This window comes from Haliotis cracherodii, unplaced genomic scaffold (assembly GCF_022045235.1).
Source record: "Haliotis cracherodii isolate W230 unplaced genomic scaffold, xgHalCrac1.p SCAF_16, whole genome shotgun sequence".
Classification (NCBI taxonomy): Eukaryota; Metazoa; Mollusca; class Gastropoda; order Lepetellida; family Haliotidae; genus Haliotis; species Haliotis cracherodii.
In genome coordinates this window covers 5,719,546-5,744,473 of record NW_027266271.1, presented here as the reverse complement: position 1 = coordinate 5,744,473, position 24,928 = coordinate 5,719,546, and the positions used below count along the sequence as shown (strand labels likewise).

The window sequence follows — 24,928 nt, the reverse complement described above, 5'->3', positions numbered from 1 at the left end:
TTTGGAAAGACTGCTGCATTTCCTGTTCCTGCTAATTACACATCACATGTCTAGATAGCTCTGTTTTGTAAACAAGACTACTATGCTGACTTGGTACAGACTGATCCCATACAAAGCATTTACAGTAGTATTCAATGACCATACCTGCGGTCTTTCACATCTTCACAGGGCGGTTGGGTAGCCTAGCAATTAAAGTGTCACACCAAAGACCCGAGTTCGATTCCCGACATGGGTACAATGTGTGAAGCCCATTTCTGGTGTCCCCTGCCATGATATTACTGGAATATTGCTAAAAGCAGCATAAAAGCACTCACTCACATCTTCATAATTCTTTTTGTAGAACTTTTGTATATGATTATAATGTTCTCCACGTCCCTTCAAGGCAGTTTCTGCTACTCCGGTACTTCCATGTGGTCCTGATTACCCTGCTTTGTACGAACGGTCAACCGGTGAACTATATATTCAGCTTCGCTTTTTTAAAACATACAACTTTGACCCACGAACCACGAACATAAAAAAATTCTATCCGTATTAGAACACATTTATTTGTGTTTTGTGTGCTTGAATGTGCAAAAATGTCAACCATCAGTACGACACAATACACAGCAGGGGGTCTGTGCAAGATGTGCACTTCCCTTACATCTGTGACACCAAATGAATACCGATCAAGACCACCAGTAAGGGCCAACATCCATACAGACTTCACTTGTGATAGTCAACTTTATTCGGAGACATGACACAGATTACTACCATGTATTATTTTTGGCTACTCATAACCCATTCACTGACAGCATTATGCGAACTGATGGAAGTTGCCAGTCCCTCCCTTCAGTATACTACACAACACTTTGGCAAACAGTGAGTATTACACTCAAATCAAATTCAGTTAACACAAATGTCACCAACACTAAAGTCATATTGCACATAGAAAACAAAAATCTCTGAATTATCTTCAATTCCAAACCTAGAAGGTTATATGAAGGTCAATTTCTGGAATTCCTGTATCACAGATATGCTGGTCACTGTCACTACTGTTGATGCTTCTCAACCTTACACTGACCATCCACAGCAATAAATACTAACACTGTGCTGCTAACACAAATTGTTTCCAGAATAATCATGTGTCAACAAAGCTCCACATCGGGGCTAGTCCTGAGCTGTAGGTCTTGTGCAACACATCCACACATGACCACTAACTTCTTGGCTTGGATTGCACCATCGGATGGCTTCCTCACCCTACAGATTTAACTGGAGCCATGCAAGCTCTCTGTACACAACATCCGAGTCCATCTACCTCACTATAGGGTACATCTACCTCACTGTACAGGGCAACTGGAGCCATGCACGCTCTCTGTCCACAACATCCGAGTCCATCTACCTCACTGTACAGGGCAACTGGAGCCATGCAAGCTCTCTGTACACAACATCCGAGTCCATCTACCTCACGGTACAGGGCATCTGGAGCCATGCAAGCTCTCTTTACACAACATCCGAGTCCATCTACCTCACTGTACAGGGTACATCTACCTCACTGTACAGGGCAACTGGCCTGCAAGCTCTCTGTACACACAACATCCGAGTCCATCTACCTCACGGTACAGGGCAACTGGCCTGCAAGCTCTCTGTACACAACATCCGAGTCCATCTACCTCACGGTACAGGGCAACTGGAGCCATGCAAGCTCTCTGTACACAACATCCGAGTCCATCTACCTCACTGTACAGGGCAACTGGAGCCATGCAAGCTCTCTGTACACAACATCCAATTCTGTCCGACTCGCTGTGAAAGCACCAATATGAAACCTGGAGTTAGAGACGTCTCATGTGACACAGTAATGGAGAATCATGAGCACCAGAAGACAGCCAGGGGCAAGGCTGGAGAGAGGGGATGCAAAGTTGAGCACAGATAAAGACAGCTGCATGGCGGTCATGTTGTCCACTGCTACCTCCTTGTTACAATAGGACTCTGTGCAGCATGATACACATTCCTGAAACATGCAATACTCTTACTGAAGTAACAACCATGTCATTGCTTGATGGTCCTGAAACAACATGCAATACTCTTACTGAAGTAACAACCATGTCATTGCTTGATGGTCCTGAAACATGCAATACTCTTACTGAAGTAACAACCATGTCATTGCTTGATGGTCCTGAAACAACATGCAATACTCTTACTGAAGTAACAACCATGTCATTGCTTGATGGTCCTGAAACAACATGCAATACTCTTACTGAAGTAACAACCATGTCTTTGATTGATGGTCCTGAAACAACATGCAATACTCTTACTGAAGTAACAACCATGTCATTGATTGATGGTCCTGAAACAATATACAATAAATACTCTTACTGAAGTAACAACCACGCATATTTGTATTTGTATTACGCCTGCAAACAAATAACCTGCCTATTACAAAATATGATGTTTATTTTAACTTACACTGCTTTTACCTAGAATAATATCTGTGATATGATACCAAATACTTGATACACAAAGTAATCCATGCTATAATGGGTAGCCTTACACCCTATTTATTGAAGGAGGGTTGCAATCCTATGATCAACAGAACAGGTAATTACAGTGATGACAGTCAACTACAGTTGACCCATTTCACACCCAAGGCAAAGTAGTTGGGTGAAGCTCCCGTGTTGAAACACACAACCTTTGTTGAAGAAACTTAATGGTTAATGGGAAAGTTCAAATTTGATACTGACAAAAGGATCCGGTAGTGAACTGATGGTTACAAGAAACTGCATCTGTACATAGAGACAGTAGCCTCCAGCTATATTTTCACAGAGACATGGGATACCAAGAGGCACAGCTGAGTAAGTGGCCCAACATCCAGAGCCCACACCACACCGGGGGCAGAAAATGCTATGATTTACACTCGATGATCATCATCCCTGGTATGGCCTCCTATGTAATCCAGGGTATGATATCTCAATTCCAACATTTCTATCCTGATAAATATCCAGGACCTATTACCCACCATATTTTGTTTTAGGAGGTTACAGTATCATCTCAACCTCATTGAAGTCACGAGTAATTTGAAAGTCATTTCTAGTGTTGTGACATTGAAATTGGACTACAAATGTGTACAGGGGATATATCACAAGAGATATACACTGGATTAGCCACATGGTCAATGATGCTGGTACCTTTACATCAGATCATCTTACAACTTACATTTCCATCTTAAGCTTTTCATGGACCTCTCGAAGAATAATGATTGAAATGTTCACACAATGTATATTAATATATCCCTGGACTAGTTTTACCTTGAGTGACCGATTATCTGTTGCCCGGCAGCCAACATGTGTCTTGCTGCACTGGGAGGGTGCAACACATCCCTTGTTGACCAAGACACTGGAGCCTGACGCGGACTCAAACCTGTGGACAGTCCTGCACACTGTTTGCTCTGTAACGCAGCAAAACTTGCATGTAACACACTGCAGAGTTTGAGGAGTACTTTGTTTTAGTGTAAAGTATGCATATACATATACATAAGAAGATCTTGTCACTGAGAAAATCAAAATGAAAATATTATCCAATACCAAAGGGTTTAGGAAGGATAAGGGCCCTAATAAAAGGCCCACTGGGTATGTCAAATGTTGAAGTTGTGAAAAACTTTAAAATATTGGTATGAAAAGAGCCATTTTTCTTTATTACACTTGCAAGTTTTGGACATGGTCACATACACACAAATATGGCTAAAATGAGGCAGATCATGATTACGTCAAATGAAAAGTATGGGTAAGTCTGAACCAAGATGACATTTTTACCATGTTTCTCTTGTTCCTGATGCTGTGGGCCAAAATGGACGCTTATCCAACCTGAGGAAACATCATATGGTAGATGACTAATTGTGCTCCAGACTAAACCCTACCCTCATTTGAACCAGACCCTAACAAGCCTAAGGAATTTGCTAGTGTCATGGAGAGATGATCATAGGTATTATAGTTTGACTGTAGAGGTTAACCCTACCCCCATTTGAACCTGGGAAACAAAAACAAAATACATTTCAAACATTTCTGAATTAATTATAATTGAAATACCATCAGTAAGTACATACAAATCAAGAGAAATAAAATATCCTTTAATGATACATGCAATGCACTGGATGCATTTCTTTGGGCGGGGTTAGAGAAAACATTGGTTTACAGGTTCTGTTCATCCTTTATTAATGAAATGTGAAAAATATATGTGAAAAGTACTTTTTTATGTACAAACCACATACCATTATACATTTATGTTTAATACAAGTTAAACTAGACTTGACAAGCTGACCTAACACTACTACTACTAATCAGTATAAGGTGACATGGTTTAGTACATAGGGCCTGTATCGTTCATCTGGATATTTACGCAATCATGACAAAATATACATTTGCATTGTACATGTACTGCAAATACTGCAAATATTTCGTTATTTTGACTCTGTCAGAATTTAAAAGGGGTGGATGGCAAATCTGACAGCATGAATGTGTATTTCTCTAGATACAAATGTAGCATAAGGATCTGAACGGTTTCCATGTTATGATCCAGGATCTAAGTTTCCAGAGGCATCTCTGGACCCCAGGGTGAATCCTATTGGCATAAATGTATTATTCTCTTCATAATAAACAAATGTATGCAATGTATCTGTTTATTACATGTTGTATGTTAAGGTCAAGGTTCTAACTCCTTGTGAAGGGCCAGTCCTGGTAGCATATGTGTATTTGTCTTGTTACAGTAGAAGACGTTGTTTAGAGCAATAACGCCAAATTACCCCTATTTCGCTCCCGCCCCTCAGTCCCTTTGGGGGGTCAGCCCCTCCATTTGTACAACTTTGAATCCTCACCACCGGAGAATGCTTCCAACCATATATGGTCAATATCTACCCTTAGTTCCAGAGAAGAAGTCGCTTAAAGCAATATAGCCAAAATACCCCTATTTGGCCCCGCCCCTCAGCCCTTTGTTGGACGATGGATGCCACTGTATGGCATAAACTCACCTTGGTCCTTCGGACCTGGTGAGTTAATAATATAATGCATGCGAAATAATAAGTCAAATGCAACCATATTGTAGTCTCACCAGCAGGGCACTTGATGTCTGGGGCCCATCCATTGCACTCGCCGTTAGTTGTCATGTTGGGGCAGGTCCAGCATGTGATCACTGCAGAGAAATAGTTCTGGTATCAGACAATCAAAAGCAAGTTTCATCAAATTGGTATTGCATGAGAGCAAGTTTAGTATCATATTTATTACTCTTCACTTAAAAGTGCATTGATTGAACTATGGAAATTCCTGTCAAATGTCAAAGGTCAAAAGTATGAATAGAATATCTTACTATGGTGGGCAAATATCAAGCCATCAACGTGATCTACATCAAATTTTTAAATGAGATTAACAGAATACTGCAACCTTGAACACATTAAAAGTTGACACGTATAAATTCAATGTCTCCCTTTAGAATTCAGGACCACAAAGTTTAAAAAAAATGTCACAATACCCTATGATGTAATTTGTGAAGCTACACTAGCGAAACCAAGCCCTGTGACATCATCGAGTGTGCAGAAGCATCACTCGATCCTCCCAGTGATCTATCATTTCCTGCGCAATGTCATTGATTAAGCCCAGCAATGTTTTCAATATTTGCTATTCCAGCAGTATATAACTATGCGCTTTGGTATTAAACGATGTGTAATTCAGCTGTTAGTTTATTTAACGGGTGATCTCTTCACAGATGAGTAATATGTACATTTATTACACATTGTCTATTAACATCACTTGCAGGACTATTTTTGGCATCAACTGGTCATTTGAATGGGAGTGTTATAAGCACTGTTCAACTGTACTCTGTAATGTCTGCTGGAGTCTTGTCTGTGAACTCTCAAACAAATGTTTGTAAACAGACTCTCACTTTTGCATTATTGTAGTGCTAGCATCGTGGCACTAAGTTAAAAGAATCATTTATAATCAAAGTATTATTTTGAAAGCATTCATTGTTGTATGAGAGTGGCGACCCTTGGACCAAATTTGACAATAGTTAAAAATGTCGTCATGCCAACCAATACAATCTTGTGTTGTGAACCTTTCATGGTCTTTTGTGTACTTGTTGCAATTACAACCAATATCATTACATATATATATCTCCAAGCAAAACTCATAGTGAATGCGACATAACTCGACTCGCAAGCTCCACTCGCCTACACAGAACTGAGTTTGAAACTAGATTTTGTTGCATGCAAAAATTTCTAACATTGTGATGTTTGTGTATACACATATAGTATTTTATCGCGGGCTCTATATTATCGCAGTATTGGCAAATCTCACAATGCACAGCCACTGCTGACTGTTTACTTATGCAAATCTAAGCACGATATTTCGTTGCTTGATTGAATACAGGACTCGACAGTCTTGCTTGACAAGGGTATAAGGATCTGTAACGAAACGTCGCTTTTTACAGTATTAAAGAAGTTGTTATCCAAAATAAAAGTGTCTACCTTGTCCGTCAACTTCTAAGTAATGCCTATCAAAGTTTCTGGATTGTTTTTGAAGTGGAATACCCCCCACATCAATTCAAAATTGATTGCACAAAAACAACAACATTTGTTTAGACGAAGTCCCTTGACCCAAACTAGGTCGTATGCATATTGATTATGGACAATCCAAAACAGGTAGTGATCACATAATCCACACATTTTAACAGGTTAGTAATGCACCATTATGATCCATCATAAATTCACTACCATGATAATATTGTGTACCATCCTACATGCTATCATGAACATGATGTTACTTCATTTCTTTCAAGAAAGCTGGGCACTTTGTTGCCATGTAGCACCTTGAGAGAACCATCAGCTACGAATGTTGTATTTATATGCCACTGTGACACCAATAACGTCTTTTTTCTACATTTCGATAATGTGCGAAGTCAAAGTGAGAAATAAATAAATTACTACACTCATCCTTGGTATCTAATGGGGACTTGTTTAGTAATGTATATGTAAGCTACAGTCTACTGTAATCTTCATCCATCAAGTACAATAACTAGAGTCTAATGCATGAGCCTGCTTGGGGTGTGAAGCACAATCACCTAGGGTGCAGTAACCAACTTATCACCATTCAAGTCACCTATTTTCAAGTATGAGGCAAGAAGGATCTATTCTGTCCAAATTTACCTACAAGGTACATATTTCTGTAACATGTCAACAGATACTTACAGTCTACTGTTATCTGTGTGTCAGCCTGCACAACCAGATCCTTAGAAAACACCACCACACACATCACCACCGCTACCATCCACTCTTGTAGACACGCCATACTGGCAGACAGCAAAGTATAGAAACAGTCACTCTGACATCAGGTATCACAAAAACCTGCTGGAGAAATATCTCTGTGGAAGTTCCTATGTGTAGTCTGTGATGCTGTGCTTGATGGAGCAGATGTGGAACAGCCTGTAGATGAGGTCCACAGATGGCAGACTGGGGTAGTGTGTCCTCCAGGTAGAGTCACAGGTTACCTGTAACACAGTAAACACAAAATCACTATGGTCATTCAAAATCAGCTATTTAGAGATATACACTTACATCATTTTACATGGTGAATCAGATATGTCAGTTTGTGCTAACCAGCCAAGCAAGACAGCAATGACACTTCTGTAAATACTATTTAACAAAATGGGATCAAATCAAGGAAGTTATAACCCTGTGCCTAACATGTCAGATACACCTAACATTGACTGGACCTTCCCAAATGATGCCAGCATGTCCACAATCAACTCCCTTAACAGCAGAGAGGGAAAGGCCGCTGCTGAGATATGATCCTTGGTCCAGTGACCATGTGATGACTCACAACTTCGCTTCTGCTCTGCCTTATCGATCAAACCAATCTAGAAAATACCCAATGATGCAGTGGTTACCAGGCTTCAGTGAGCTCAGTCTAGCATCAGTGCAAATTACACATCTAACTCACATATAATCACTGCAATAATTACATTCTTTCTTAACTAATGGTCCTCATCACAGCTATATAATTCTGACAGAACATATTTACAAAAGACAGCTCAATTTAGGAGAAAAATCAATATTTTCAGGATGAAATGTGTGTAGGACTGAGGCAGCTATGGAATAAATGAATCACCCTGGGCACAAGGTACCAGGTCTTTCACTGTTACCACGCTTCTCCCCTGACCCACAGTGGGTTAACGGAACATTTACAAGTACCTAACTGCTCAAAGGAAACTATGAACTCTTAACATGCCCTGAAAGTTTATCCACTGGTAATTACTGCAGAAGATGTCTACATACCAATAAGTACAAACATAGCATTGGTGACTGGGATAGACTTCTGTTTAATGCACATGACTGTGGCTGCCCGACAGGTAGCTAGACAATGCTTGTATCAACAAAACATCTCATCATGTTCACCAAAAATGTCGGCATATATTTAGAAAAAAAAGTAAATACTTTTACAAGGCCAAGTATTGCTATTGGCAACAGTGAACAGAGTAGCACTGTTACTCTGAATGGAGTCTGCCTGAACACTCAAGAAGGGGGGAGGGGGGGGGGGTGAAGGAGGATTAGGGAGGGGGCCAAGGGACTTTGTACACTAAAGTTCACACCTGACAAACTGAGTTTATTCATAGAGTGAAATAGAACCCTACTTTCTAAGTGAAGGGCATCATGCGACCAAGCAATAAATCTATGTCCTTCATGTTGATGCCTATGCAAAAGCATCTGTCATGTGATCCACATGCTGTGCCGACACCTTCCCTGATACTTATTAACTTGGGCTAACATCATGAAACTTGAAGAAACATCTCCAACAGCATTACACTGGATTTGAGGCAAAAATAAACTTCTTTTTTTTTCTTCTTTTTTTGTACAGGTTGCACATGGTTACATATACACTGTAGTTTCAAAGATAATATAGATCTTTAACATGATGTTATAGATGATAAATAGGTAATGACACAATGACCAGAAATTACAGGAGTTAAACTGAGTGAGTGAATAACCTGTTGCCCTTTGATGTACCTGTACATGTACCTTTGCATGAACATGACCTCTCCACATGCTCCCCACATTGAGGTACATACATGCTGGGACTAAACAGACCAATACTTCATCACTGATGCAGTATCAAAGTCATCACACATGGAGAGAAACACATTCACTGCATATCTGTTTACAACACAATATCTGTAAACTGCATTTTAGAGTGCATTACATTCGTTTAGAATGTAGATAAATAACATTAAAAAGCCAGGAGAGCCCACCTTAAATGTCACTGTGTCCAATCTCCAGTAAGTTTGGTATCACTCCTAGCTTTTCCCTCACCATATAGGCAGTGAGAGTAGCACTGAGTCCTCCCCATCCAATCAGGGTGGGGGACAGCACCCCTCCATTGTCCTTGAGCAGGAAGTACTTGCACAAATGTTTGACTTGTTAAAACAACAGTAGCATCAGACAGGATCATCAACAATTATATGCTCATACACCTGGCAGCCATTCAGGACACAGCAGGGCATACAAATATTATAATGTAACACAATTAATGAAAAGATGAATAAACAATGTGTGAATTTCCATTGTAGCAACAGCTCAGAGTGGTTTCCTATGGTGTTGTCAAGGTTGCTATGATTGTATTGAATTTGAAGAAGTTACTTCTGTACAGTACATTGTCATAAGTTATATAACCAATATATGCCACTCAAAAGTCGGCTGAACCAAAACTTAATCAACAAAACTTGATATTCATATGGTATGTTAGGAACATACAGAATAAAGTTAAAGTGCACCTATGAATATATTATAATGCCATATCAGACAATTTATACAGGTGCCAACCTCAATTTTAAGAAACAAGGAATAGCTGGGTACTTGACATCTAAAATTAACCATTTGGGTTTGATGAAAATAAATCATGTTTTGCATTATTTTTTATTACCCAAACCCTCAAAATCAGTAAATCTTCCCATCTGGGATAAAACAAGTGATTACTAATTGATTGTTACATCGGCTGCATATGTGACAATGACTGTATAACAAGGTCAGTATCCAATTCAAATTACAAGTGATGTTTTGTTGGATAATTTTTTTGCAATAGTAATCACTTCATGGTCTGGTCAAATTTGGTTTAAAATATTGTTATGATTCAATTTGACAAAATTGTAATGGCTGGAATCTCTGAATTAAAAGTGCGGAGTAAGGAAATGCATGAACCAGAAAGTGGTGAGATGAAGAAGATACTGTAAACCTGTTACATCAGGCAAATATTCGTAGACATATCTTGAAAGAATGATCTTGACTCCAAACCAGCCAACCAGAGAGTTGCTAAGCCATAATGGTGCTAACCACTATAGTCAGTCCTCTGCCTCTTGAAATAGAACCACGAAATATTGCAATGATTAAATAACGAAGATAGCTACATGTGTGCTAATACTTATAAAGTGAAAATAATCCATTCCGGTGATAAGGAATATAACTTACAGTAAAATTTTTTTTACAAAGTTAGGTTTTCAAGAAATGTCAATTTTGCTAGTGATAAACATCATCAAGTTTTACAATCTGACAGAGAATTGGCATTCAGGTGACTCTGCCGAGAAGTGATTTGGCAGAGATGCAGCAGTTGTCCAATGAAATTAGTTACACTGCTGCTGATCACAAGTGGATATTGCAGAAGAGCTGCTTCCTTTCCAAAGAGAAATTGATTGATATTTTAGGGTCGTCAGTGATTTCAAGAATAGAGTGAGTTATGTTTAACGCCGCTTTTAACAGTATTTCAGTTATATCACGGTGTGTCAGCTTAATGTGGGAGGAAAGCCCCAAGTGATGCAGGTCTTAGATGTTTACCACTTCAGTGAAACCCACGAGCATGGGTATGGTGCTAACAAACCTAGAAACATAATCAGGGCAAACTGGGATTCGAACGCACAATCATAGGTTTCTGGCGTGCCTTAGGGACGCAACTCTGCACAGCAAATTGCAACACCTTACACAACTTGGCCACCCATATATTTCAAGAATAGAAATTCCAGAAATTATAATGATAACACATAATAAAACCCTTCAAAATGTTTTAGTGAAGGAGCTGGACAAATTAGCTGATGACAGACTGCACTGGTTGAGCAGGCAGTTCTCTTTGTTTGACCCTAATTACTTCCAATCACAACCAGCAGAGTGCATCATAAACACTGTCTATACCTATCTAAGGGCACCAGCCTAACTCAATTACAGGCAATTGCTCAGGTAAATATGTGCTATTGTAGCGTGCTCTGAATGGGAGAGGTCTTGTTAGTAGATGAAAGTGCTGTATAAACACACCATCTGCAGTGATAAGATACATGGTGGCTGGAAAACAGTCTTGAGAAACACTGAGCACACACATTACCTACATGTCACAATAAGCACCACTTAACATCAAAGCAAGGGGAAGAGCTGGAAGTATGTGTCACAGTAACATACCATTCCAGCACAAACACAAGTATTCCCTGCTTCTGTTCAGACCCAACACACCATTCAGTAATACATAAAGGTTGAAGGTGCATCCCACCTACTGACATAGTAATTCATTGCAGATATGTTTCTCATGTTCAAAGGCCTGATGATGGTTGTGACAAACATTGATAGACATTTAAGGTTCTTCAGTTGCTCTGTATGGCCTTTCCGAACCTTAGGAAGCCTGTTTTCAAATGGGAAGTAATTTTTGTGCTAAATACAACAAATTCACCCTTTTCAATAAAACATTACTATAAAAAAATGTGTTTTGCTATGAAAACTAGCAATTGGCAATTCAAACAAGACAAGAGCACAAAGTCATCAATGTCCCCTGTAATGGCAAATACTTGTCATGGATAAATATATGAAACTTCCCAAACTGTCAAAAGGCACCAGTTCACCACTAGACCTATCTATATGATGCTTGGTGTGGAAATATTGTACGGTTTATATCTCTGGAAACAAGCACTACAGCCAGTTTCAGTCTAAATCAAAGTTGTTGCAATGGGAACTTGAAATTTATTTTTTTCCAAAATCAAAAACTATTACATGGCACCAGTTCACCACTAGACCTTTCAATGTGCCATGTTTGGTGATGAAATATTGTAAGAGTTTTCAACACCTGCTTCGGAAACATCTTGCACATTTCCATTTTAATATCCCCTGCAAAACACATTGTGGGGTATAAAAATGATCAAGTTATGGTCAGGTTTAAGAACTCCCTTTGGTACTTCACAAATGGATGTCAATGTTGATTCTTAATTGACATTTTCAATTATGAAGGGTCTACAATTACCACAGGTGTTAAAGTGTTGTGTTACCCTCTCACTTCACAATAACTTGCAATGCAGGTTCATTGAGAACTGGGCAGCATATAGTTGTGACTACCATGACTGAACTACACAAATGTCAAGTGCACTGGCTGATGGAAAGAAGATATAAGTATTATTATTTAACCATAGTTTTATTCAATGAATCTGGATAAGTAAACAAGCTAAGAAGACTTCTGTTAAAATAGCTCTCCAGTACAAGTTATATTCATGAAGGCATTATACAAAATATTACATGATGAAAAACTAAAGCTCAGTTCGCATGCACAACCTTTACTCACGTATGCAAAATTACACATGTATTTTGGCACACATGAGTAAAAGCAAAATTACACATGTATTTTGGCACACATGAGTAAAAGCAAACTTAAACGTGTATTTTGGCACACATGAGTAAAAGCAAAATTACACATGTATTTTGGCACACATGAGTAAAAGCAAACTTAAACGTGTATTTTGGCACACATGAGTAAAAGCAAAATTACACATGTATTTTGGCACACATGAGTAAAAGCAAAATTACACGTGTATTTTGGCACACGTGAGTAAAAGCAAAATTACACGTGTATTTTGACACACGTGAGTAAAAGCAAAATTACACGTGTATTTTGGCACACATGAGTAAAAGCAAAATTGCACGTGTATTTTGGCACACATGAGTAAAAGCAACATTACACGTGTATTTTGGCACACATGAGTAAAAGCAAAATTACACATGTATTTTGGCACACATGAGTAAAAGCAAAATTATATGTGTATTTTGGCACACATGAGTAAAAGCAAAATCACATGTGTATTTTGGCACACATGAGTAAAAGCAAAATTACACGTGTATTTTGACACACGTGAGTAAAAGCAACATTACACGTGTATTTTGGCACACATGAGTAAAAGCAAAATTACATGTGTATTTTGGCACACGAGTAAAAGCAAAATTACACGTGTATTTTGGCACACGTGAGTAAAAGCAAAATTACACGTGTATTTTGACACACATGAGTAAAAGCAAAATTACACGTGTATTTTGGCACACATGAGTAAAAGCAAAATTAAACGTGTATTTTGGCACACATGAGTAAAAGCAACATTACACGTGTATTTTGGCACACATGAGTAAAAGCAAAATTACATGTGTATTTTGGCACACGTGAGTAAAAGCAAAATTACACGTGTATTTTGGCACACATGAGTAAAAGCAAAATTACCCGTGTATTTTGGCACACGTGAGTAAAAGCAAAATTACACGTGTATTTTGACACACATGAGTAAAAGCAAAATTACACGTGTATTTTGGCACATGTGAGTAAAAGCAAAATTACACGTGTATTTTGACACACATGAGTAAAAGCAAAATTAAACGTGTATTTTGACACACCTGAGTAAAAGCAAAATTACACGTGTAGTTTGGCACACATGAGTAAAAGCAAAATTACACATTATTTTGGCACACATGAGTAAAAGCAAAATTGCACGTGTATTTTGGCACATATGAGTAAAAGCGAAATTGCACATGTATTTTGGCACACATGTGTAAAAGCAAAATTGCACGTGTATTTTGGCACACGTGAGTAAAAGCAAAATTACAATGTGTTCGCAAAGTTTAAGTCAGGTGTTGCATACTGAGGGTAGTAAATGCGAAAGCATCATGTGGTAGCAAGTATTCAACATGGGAAGACTTATTTCACATCACAGAAGATTAAGGAGACAATTTCCCTGTCAGCATGGTTTGACAACAATAATATAAAGACAAATCTGTATGGAAGATTGACAGAGATACAGCTTGGTAGGAAGGTAAGCACCATAATGGTATTGACAATGAATGGTATGCTAATTTTCATATGCACAAGTCTGTGAGAAGGTCAAGGATCACCAGAAACATAGTGACAACTGGGTAAGAGAACCAACACCATTAGAGAAAAGCTTGGCATCTACAGTGGAACACAGAACTGTGGGAAAACATTTTGGTGTTGGCATAACTACAGTGTTGTTTAGTATATATGTGTGTGAAGTCTTTAGTGAACATCTCATGGATGACAACGATTCCTTGCCATCTGAGGAAGGTTTGGCAGAGGTCATCAATGGTAGCAAGGAAAATGGAATTTTCCAAACTGTAGCAGGTGCAATCGACGAACCTCATATCCCTAAAATGATACATAGAGAGGCACATAGAGATAACCTAAATCGCTTATTACTAAGGCTTGGTATTCATTGATACTGAAGGGTCTTTGCGATCATCGGTATGTTTTTAGAAACATAATTATCAACTATATAATTTTATCAACTCTGAACTATTCCATAGGTGTGAGAAGAATTCACTGTGTGAACTGCACATGTAAATTTACCTTTACATTTGCACAACCTCTTGACTTGAAGTAAATTTACTCCTGGTGCAAATTTGCACACATATGCGTTCACATGACACAATTACACTTGTGTGCATATTTTACATACATATTTTCTTGGGCTTGCAAACAGGTGCGAACAGGGCATAGGCATACGTTGTGAACAGGGCATAGGTGTACTTTTAACAAAAACAAGTGGGGGTAAAACGACAGAGCGAGGTCACGATATGATACATATCACAAAACATAGGTCATGATACAATACAAATTGCAATAAGCATATTTACATCAAATAGCATGGAAACTTCTTGGCAATAAATATTTCAGAGCAGGTTCAAATAGACACATGTTCATAATGGCTATTTTTAGTAGAGTACTTGAAATGCTAATTACAACACATTTTGCTGTATCTTGCTGACAAAAACGCCAGGGGTCAATAAATGGGTAGTAAGTAATTTATTTCAGCATGTCTATCGTCTTGTATTAATACAGAGAAAAAAATATCGTGTGCTGTATTGTCACAAGAAAATCCTGAAGCACTGGTGCACCGATGTATCGGTTCCCCCCTAAAAGCAAGTGGTCATGAACAACAGTAAGTATTAAGACACACATGTTAAGATCTCTGCATGAAACTGCTGAAGCCACTGAGAACATGCCACTGATCAATATGCCATACCAGTTCATCATCCACACTATAAGTGAGAAAAAAAAACAAACGACTTATTCATTTTTCTAAAATCAGATCATATGCAAAGATATGATCCAATAACAAAAGGTTAATCTCAGGGCTATTGAGCTGATTGTGGTTGTGCCTTGCTTGTGTCCAGATTAACATCCTACCCTCTACTCCATATGGTCGACTCTGGCAATGTCAATCCCCTTTCAGGACATGCTTACCAGTTGTTTAATGGACTTTAGAACGTGCTAACCCGTAGCTCAATGGACTAGTGCTCAGGTACAGGCAGTGCCCTTTTAGGTCGTGCTCAGCAATATTTACTAAAAACATTCCAACAGCCATACCTTGGTTTAGCCACCATTAGAGGGTTTTGATAATGTCACAACATAAAATTCCTCATGATAGCTTTGCAAGTATCTCCAGCGATGTTGGTATAACAATGAACACACAGGTATGAAGTAATTACACAATCTCAACACTCACATCCTCTTGGCCTCACCCCACACACGGGAGACAACAACAAGGCTTTCATTAAGCAATAGGAGAATAGGTGAAAGCAGTCAACAGAGCTGCATGCTCCAGTCACATAGAGTCCAAGTTGAGAGAAGGATCCTTCAAGTTGACAAACAAATCAGTGTCAACTTCTGCTCCATTAAAGCTCGTACAACAAGGGATGTTAATTCCTGACTGCATCTTATAAGGGGTGTAGCAGTACACAAAGGCACGTAAGGTAATTCACACCTGGCCTAGATGGTAATACCTTGGTAGCTTACCTCAACCAAAACTGCCTTCAGCTTTAATCCAAGAATACATCCCAGTCTCCATCAGAAGCACTATTTCTGATATCTGCACATTTGAATCTCATTTAAAATCAACTTATGAACTGTGACATCAATGTCAAACTTAGGCAGTTAAGGATGGCACAAGTGATTGAGGTGAATACCCCTGGATTTCAGGACAGAATTATTTAACTTCTCCTGCATGTTATAAAACCATTATAGAGTGGAATGCCTTTGCTTATCAGTGGATTTATTAGTGGAAAGTCGTAAATCACCAGCTTTGGAGTAGAAAAGTACATCAGCCATCTGATAGGCTAATTCCATATTCACTTCAAATATTGACAAACTGTTTGGTCATACATTGTCTGGACCACTCACAAGTTTATGATGGCATCACTACAGAATTTACAGTCTCCCATGACCCAATCTACAGTGGGTAACCTTAACACAAGAACAGCTCAAACAACAATTGTCATGGCTTGTTGGACAACGCTGTTACCTATCTTACAGTACTGCAAGTCCTGTCTTGTTCATACTTACTAACATAAAAAAAAGACAAAGCATGAAAAAAAATTTGACTTATTATTGTTGTTGGAATATATATCCTGTTTGCCATATTGTTCTTGCCAAGTGCTCTAGTGTTGGGTCATATCTATGTCATTAACTTGTTTTTTGTATAATAAACAAAATATTGTATATATGAACATATTTTTTTTCAGTTTGTTTTCATGTATAAATTAATAAACTGCAGCAAAACAGTTTCAGTAAGTTGTTCAATAAGTATCTTTTAATCTGTTATTTTTCACTGAAAAAGTGATGATTTCGTCTGAGACTGAATGGACTAAAAGCTGTGTGTCCACCCATACCACCTCCCTCCACTCCTGAAGTACAGTGCTACCATCTCGCTGTGTCCACCCATACCTACCTCCCTCCACTCCTGAAGTACAGTGCTACCATCTCGCTGTGTCCTCCCATACCTACCTCCCTCCACTCCTGTAGTACAGTGCTACCATCTCGCTGTGTCCACCCATACCTACCTCCCTCCACTCCTGAAGTACAGTGCTACCATCTCGCTCTGTCCACCCGTACCTACCTCCCTACACACCTCGAAGTACAGTGCTACAATCTCGCTGTGTTCACCCATACTTAACTCCCTCCACTCCTGTAGTACAGTGCTACCATCTTGCTGAGTCCACCCATACCTACCTCCCTCCACTCCTGAAGTGCAGTGCTACCATCTCGCTGAGTCCACCCATACCTACCTCCCTCCACACCTCGAAGTACAGTGCTACCATCTCGCTGTGCTCACCCATACTTAACTCCCTCCACTCCTGTAGTACAGTGCTACCATCTCCCATACCTACTAGGGCTGCAAAGATGCAGGAAGGTCACGATACGATATGTATCTAGATATTCTGGTCACGATACGTATCTCGATACGCAACGATAAAAAAGAGTACTTCAGTACGCCAGCATATATTAAATTTCAAGGCTTCAAGCATGTCATGGAACTTTCTCTCACCCTCAGTCAAAACATGTCAAATTTCAAAACAGCAGGAAACTTCAAAGTTCAAACACAAGAAAATAATCAATGCACTTCGCAGTGTGAATAGTTCAACTTTAGGGGTTTTTTCAGAAAAATTAAAATGTCAACATTTTCAGGGACAGTGATACCCTCTCTTAATGGAGGTGGAGTCGTAGGGGGTAGATGACCAACACAACAGTACATGCTCTGCCTACCTAATATGATCTGCCTACCTAACATGATCTACGATGTAAGTTTCTGAGTTTGAAAAAGGATTAGAATATTGTAAAAAACATATTCATCGAGCATTATGCCCTTTTGAAAAAACCACATTGTATCCCTTCAGTAAATTCAGGTGAATATACAGGCATTACAAACCTGGTCAATAAAAATATGAAATTTGATATAAAACATCACCAGACACAATTGATTTACCATTAACATTCTATTTCCTGCTCTCCAGGGCATTGTTTTATATGCAGAGATTAAAATTATCGTGTGTATTGTCTGGTAAACTAAGCCGGAAATAGCAACCAGCAGTACACATGTTATCTTCCAATCTTCCAGTGATTCAGTTAAAACGTACCCAGTGATATAACTTCAAAGAATTTGGATGCAACGGTCGGAAGAAATTGTATCTGAAATTATTGTTATATCAGGAATAACATATTTCAATATCGTGTTGCAATCTGACCGTGGTTGTTGTAAATAACGGTCAGTTGTGCGACCTACTGATCACTTCACATACGATTTTGCCAAAATTAATAAACACAATGAAAGTGAATGAAATTTTGAATAAAATTAATAACATATATTACAATTATGAGTCCAGATATACAATGAACACGTTTTTATAACCAGATCGTATATTAATAGGATTGAATTGTGTACTTGAAATCAGATTTATTGACTGGTATTTCCAGTATTCCCTGCACCCGCTGATAATGGGTTTTTTTGTGATTGGGGAAAACATCCTGTCAGTGAAGAAACTTGAGCTTATTAAGATGTAAGTTTTGGGAGCCATGCGTTACCGCGCTCTATAACAGAGTTAGCGTTATATTGAAAGGTGCAATAGCCAGGGAACATTGTAGTAAGATGTGCATTCCGTATCGTGGCGTATAGATAAATAGACCCACATGTATCGTGTATCGTATCGTTGGTCGAGTTTCGCGATGCATCGGAATATTGGTGTATCGTTTCACCCTAAATACCTACCTCCCTCCACACCCCAAGTACAGTGCTACCATCTCGGTGTGTCCACCCACGAAGTAAAGTGCTACCATTTAGGTGTGTCCTACCACACTTACCTCCCTCCAAACCCAAAGTACAGTGCTACCATCTCAGTTGTCCCTCCATACCTTACAATGGAGATAGAGTTAAGATAGTGGTACTGGACTTTTCATTTGGCTGTCTCTTCATTATGAGTATGTTTGAAACGGAAACATGAGAAACGTGTTTCAAAGCACACATTATACATCTTGAGAGACAGCCACCCTTGAGACTTGCACCTCCTGCCTAATGACAGAGAGGGTAAGATCCTTCTCCTGCAGCCAGTGTTGTTGCTACAGGGACAACTAACCCATCATTACCCTTCGACACATACAAGGTGAGCAAGGAACCACTCAAACCCTTAAGCCACCAATTTTCAATTTGAAAAAACATGGATAATCCATGAGAAAGATATTTTACACCAGTGTGGATTAATGTGATCCCCAGTTGATCCCACCTGCCTGCTGCCTTCACATGACCTCTTGTTAACTTGGGCGGAGGGTACCCCTTGGGTGCTATTACCACAACTATCACCAAGGTGAGCTTCAGCTACACCTTAATTCACTCCTTATGTGTACCATATATATTATACAGCCACACTTGTAGCACAAGTGACTCCACTCCAGCTTGATAGATCTAAGAATCTACATCAAAATGTTGCTGAATAAACCAGAAGTTGTTATCCATAAAGTTTATTTTTCTTACTTACTCACCAACTTCTAGAATGCCAGTCATATATTACATAAATATTTCAGATTCATACAAATTACTGTAGTACCATAACCATGACAGGCAGCACTGACAACACACCACAATGGCAGCATATAGTGCTTAAAAGGCAAATTGTTTAGAATACAGGAATTGCAGCACAATACAAACTGTTTATCGCTTTATTCAGACGTATGATTCTTCTTGCTAGGACTGTTAAGACTGTCATGCAACATACAGCTGAAACAGGATTCTCATAATTCCTTAAAATATTACTACTAATGAATTAAGCCATACTATACTAACAAAATAAAGGAGGCCACCTGTGTTTAACGACAAAGTAAACTTTTTTCTTTCTTAAAACAAAACTTAGTGAGTGACGGAAATCTGTGGTGAGATTTATGTGCATGCTACGATGGCTGAAGTTAGATACAGGATTCAAACAGACATACAGAAACCACAGAACTAAAGATCAAAGTGTCTAAATAGCAACATTGCATGGCATGTATTGTTATTAAGTATCAGAATAACTCATGAACATTTCCTGAAGATTTAAAGCCTACTTTTATTATCTACTTAATAAATCTTTACACTTGTCATATGCAGTACAATAAAGAGAGCAACCAGGTTTTTTAGGCATTGATTTGGAATTACCAAAAAGCAGCAATCAAAGATTGGTCATCAGCACCAAAGAGCCAAGGAACTGAAAAAAAGACATTTGCCCCCTAAATTATAATAGTGATAAATCCAGTTGCTCCATGTTTGCAGAGTTGTTTGGAGAGTCCTTCAGCTTTGTATGCAAGTGTGACACACACTCACTTACTGGTACTGGTGTACCCAGAATTGTTTTTCTTAAATAATTCATATGAACAGAAGTTCTTATTTCATCCAATTCAAACCATGATTATTTATTTGTTCTGATTGTGTTACATTGTTCCAGTTTTTTGTATTGACAGCAGGGAACATCCTGATGAGTCAATCCTTCATTACAGCTCTACAGTGGACTGCAGCGGGCCTTGTCAAGAGTTCCACTTGGTTGATATCATCTTTAGTTATCAACTTTTTGTTTTCTACCTATAGTCTTCTAAGTGATGAGATAAAACAGCTGAAGACTGCAGTTGTTCCTCTCTTGAGCAGCTACTCTTGGTGGTGTATAACTCCACTGTGCATGGAGGCTCATGCAAGGCCAAAAACACACAACACTCAACCATGTTCCGCAAATACTGGCACCCTTCCACTTGTACATGTCTTAAATCTTCTGTCTACTAGAACACAACAGCCTTGCTTAGAATAATGCTCAATTATTAGACACGTAACAAAACAGAAGGTATGTAATGATACACATGTCAGTACATGTACATGGGTACAGTGACTGGATTACTTGAGAGGACATTCTTCCCTCTATGTTACTAGAATGTCAGCCATTTCGGAAGTTCCATTTAGCTTGAATCAGCAGTTGTCATACAGAATGTACTGAAATCATTTTAATTTCTAAAAAGAAAAATGGTTAAGTGGGATAACTTATGTTTGTAAATTACTAATTACTGTATACAGAAGAAAATGTGTTTCACATTTGGATTTACTGAGTAGATGTGCTTTGATTAAAGATATAGAGAGGGTTGTATAAAACAGAGACAGATTAAGTTTCATAATAGTTGCAATGGCCACCATCTTCATAAGATATATATGTGATGAAGGCATAAGAGATGAGAAATTACTCTTCTGATTTGGTGCTAAATTTGTGAGACTATGAATACCTTGCTTGTACATGTTTTCCTTGCATTTATAGATGCATTAGATACTTTCACATTGTGTATATTGAACAAGAATGTGTAACTATATGGAAACAAGAAACAAGCCACATCTCACTATTTTGGTACTGAATAAAAATGCAACCTATGTGATAATGAATCCATGTGGGATATACTGACTGATACATTGACTATTATATGTAACATAATATATAGTTTAATGTTTTATCAGAACTGCAACACTGTTACAATTTACCAAGCTGTGTATACATCTATTGTCAACTACCAGTGAGTGAGTGAGTGAGCAAGATCACGGTGGGGACTTCAGAAATGAGACAAGGAACAAGGAATGTGAACCAGATCATGATGTTATCTTTTCACTATTTGTGTGAGAAACCAAACCATGCACCTTTACATTAAATTATAAACTCTCTTAATTCATATCATTTTAAGGAAAAAACAATCCTTGTGACAAAGTGTTATGTATGTCAGCTGGGTTAGTGTGTGTAATGCCTGCCAATATCTAACCTGATCATGCTATTAGTGGACTGTCACCACTATTGTAACTGGGTGATTGATTTGACAGCAGGCCATACAGCTCCACAAGGACTGAGCTGACCGTGCTATGTCAACACTGTCCTACAGCATTAAAACATCTGATACCATCTTAATATGCCACCAGATGAATAAGCCTCAGCCATGCTACCTTCCAGACAGGCCAAGGGTTTCATGTGTCCCCAACATAGGCTGGCCTCTACCTGGCAGTGTCAATAAACAAGGTGAATGTAGGTGAATTCATAAGGAGTATTGTTAATCGCTCTTCCTGGAACAATATCCTGGATTTGTTAGATCAAATGCCAAACTGCATACATGGGGTTATACAATGCAGGAGTGAGATGATACATGGTCGAATGCTCTGGTTCAGATCGGAGGTATTAGACTCTGCATTAACTTGTTATATTTGCAAGAGGTGCCAGAGATATAATAAATTAATACAATATGAAAAATGGTTCCTACATCTTAATGTAACCTAGGCATTACTGGACAATTAAAAGAGCATATTCAAGTTTGATATAAACGATTAAAACGTCATTTGCGAGTTAAACCCGGCTTTTGACTTAGGGGTCCTATCAGTGAGTACCATACCACACAATAATCAGCGAACAGCAACTGTACCGCTTATCAACATATACTGAGTTTTGGTTCGACATGAGTTAAACAGCAATAGTTCCAGTTTTGTATCATATATCTGATGATATACACAAACGTGTATCTCCTTAGCTAGCCAAAGCATATATATATACAGCATTCTGCCGCCTATGTCTGTACTCTAACATGAACAGGATAAAATGTAAACAAATGAAATGTGTCGTCTGCCGCTCATTTCGCGGTGTTGAAAACAGAATTAAATGTGCATTGCAGTACATATTTTTAATAAACATGTATTACACACAATTAAACCAAGAAATGAGAATGTCAACCATGATATGTAATAGCTTAACAAATAACCGCTTACCTTCGCAAGCTTCCCCTGCTATAACGGTCGCCAGTTGTGTCGTCTGCAACAATCGAGAGTATGGCACGAGGCTTTGTCTGCTCGGGCCGGTCTATTTCAACGGGAGGGGGGCCTGTAGCTCGAACTCGCAGCTCAAAATGGTCAGTGTGGACCAAAGTGGTAAAATGCAATAATAATATATAACAAAAAGCAACGAATATCCCCTCACACGCGCGCGCGCACGCACACATTCGCATTAGTAAGTGTGGGATCTGAAAAGCGAGGCTTGAACCACTGGGGATTAATTTAACTCAAGGTTTCAAAGGCAAATTATGTACCTATATTGATATTTATGCAATTTGATAAAAGGTTTTCAAAGAAAAAGGTACCGCGGCATTGCATCAATTATATTATGACGGTGACAGTATCACAGATGAGATTCACAAACATTAACCTTTTAATGGAATTGGCCCAACAGTATAGATAAGGCCGTATAAGCATGACTGAGTCATAACTATCTAACCTCAAGTCCAGTCCACTGCGGTGAAGCTTCACGGTGAGTAGATGTCGTTTCACGCCGCAGTGAATGCTAGTCCAGATACATCACTGCAACTTTTCGAAAGTCGAGTCTGCGCTACGCAAACCGATGGTTGATGGCATAAACAACGACCCACAATGACGTATCAGCTAGGTCTTACACAGGGGTACTGGGGCCGTTTCCTGTGCCGGAATCCCCAGGAGGCGATTGCCGCACAGGCTTTTATAAGTATCAGTCATATGCGTGTGTTTTAGCTGGGAAATTTCGTTTATAGATGTACTAAGACAGTGGATCCCTTCCTATGTGTCAAGTTGCAACGTGTAATACAATGCATCACGAGTCGGTGTTGATAGTCACACATAGAATGTATTTATCTCAAACTATGTACATTTCACGCCTTCCTGACAGAGCTTACCTCCCAGGGTGTCATAGTCAAATATACTGACACGAACTTACGACACCAAACTTGTTTACTTGGATGTTGCCATTGTGTCAAAACAAAGCAAAAATAGCAACACGAGCCTGTATCAACAAACAAACGCAGACAATCTGTCGCATACAGACATTCGCTGGCTTCATTTTAAAACCCTTTATGTTAATAAGGGAAGGCGTGGCTTTCTTGACTTTCCAACCCTACAGGGTTAAACCAGATCGCAACAGTTACAATATATAAGTAGATGGATATGCTTGTAAGAGTGAGTGAATCTACTTGATCTATAAGCTAGATTGGATGGAAGGGTGATGCAGGTTTATAGGAACATTGTAAATACTATTGATTTACAAATCGAGCTAGTCTTATGAAAACACGAGGAAAATATTGTGAAACATTGAAACATTATTTTTGGTACGTCTCATTGAGAAATATAAGTATACGTGACATTGATGAGCTAATCCATGCACAGTTCCATTGTCTGTCATTGTTCATGATGTCACTTATAACATGTCGTGTGACGATAAAGCATTATAACTACGGTTATAACGAACACGCTTATAACGGACTTACGGATATAATGAACGGATATGATTCACCAGATTTGGCACTGACAGATTTCCACATCTTCCCAAATTAAAGAAAGAACTGTCTGGCAAGCATTATGCAAATGACGATGTCGTCATTCCTGTGGTGGGGGCGTCAGTTGTCACCACTAGGAGGAAGCCTTCTACACAATTGGGATCCAAGTACTCCAGCATGGTAAGCAGAAGTGCATCCCCTTGGAGGGGATGATATATGTACCCATGCTGTTCCAGAGTAGTGATTATAAAAGAAGGCGACACAGCTTGCAATAGTTACTAAATGCGGCGTATTTGCTTTTTGCCTTTTACATGTATAAAGATTCTCTAACAATACACATTCTCCATTTCTGGCGTTGCAAGCTATTGCCATGAACATTATGACATGAATAAGTCACTATTACATGACGTTATCTTCTACAGCTATCTATCACCCACATAATGAGCTTTGCGTCAAGGTGCCGTAGTCACTGTGCAGAGGTCGTACCTACGTGTGTAACAATCGTATGATCGTGGGTT

The 24,928-nt window shown here is 38.9% G+C and overlaps 1 protein-coding gene across 4 annotated transcripts; it reads right to left on the bottom strand.

Annotated features, from left to right (window-relative positions):
* Positions 1–565: 565 nt before the first annotated feature.
* LOC139463351 (ly6/PLAUR domain-containing protein 6-like) lies at positions 566–23,467 on the bottom strand. 4 transcript variants are annotated; one of them, XM_071244601.1, is made up of 6 exons: positions 23,384–23,467; positions 22,882–22,924; positions 7,208–7,506; positions 5,077–5,157; positions 3,282–3,421; positions 566–1,987 (listed from the first exon to the last, which is right to left on the bottom strand). In XM_071244601.1, exons 3-6 carry the CDS (start codon positions 7,305–7,307, stop codon positions 1,820–1,822), a joined length of 489 nt encoding a protein of 162 aa, XP_071100702.1. In that variant the 5' UTR covers positions 7,308–7,506; positions 22,882–22,924; positions 23,384–23,467; the 3' UTR covers positions 566–1,819. The 4 variants fall into 4 exon arrangements, with proteins under 4 accessions (XP_071100702.1, XP_071100704.1, XP_071100700.1 ...); XM_071244603.1 differs by lacking the exons at positions 22,882–22,924; positions 23,384–23,467 and adding an exon at positions 7,959–8,033; XM_071244599.1 differs by lacking the exons at positions 22,882–22,924; positions 23,384–23,467 and adding an exon at positions 7,732–7,810.
* Positions 23,468–24,928: the final 1,461 nt, after the last annotated feature.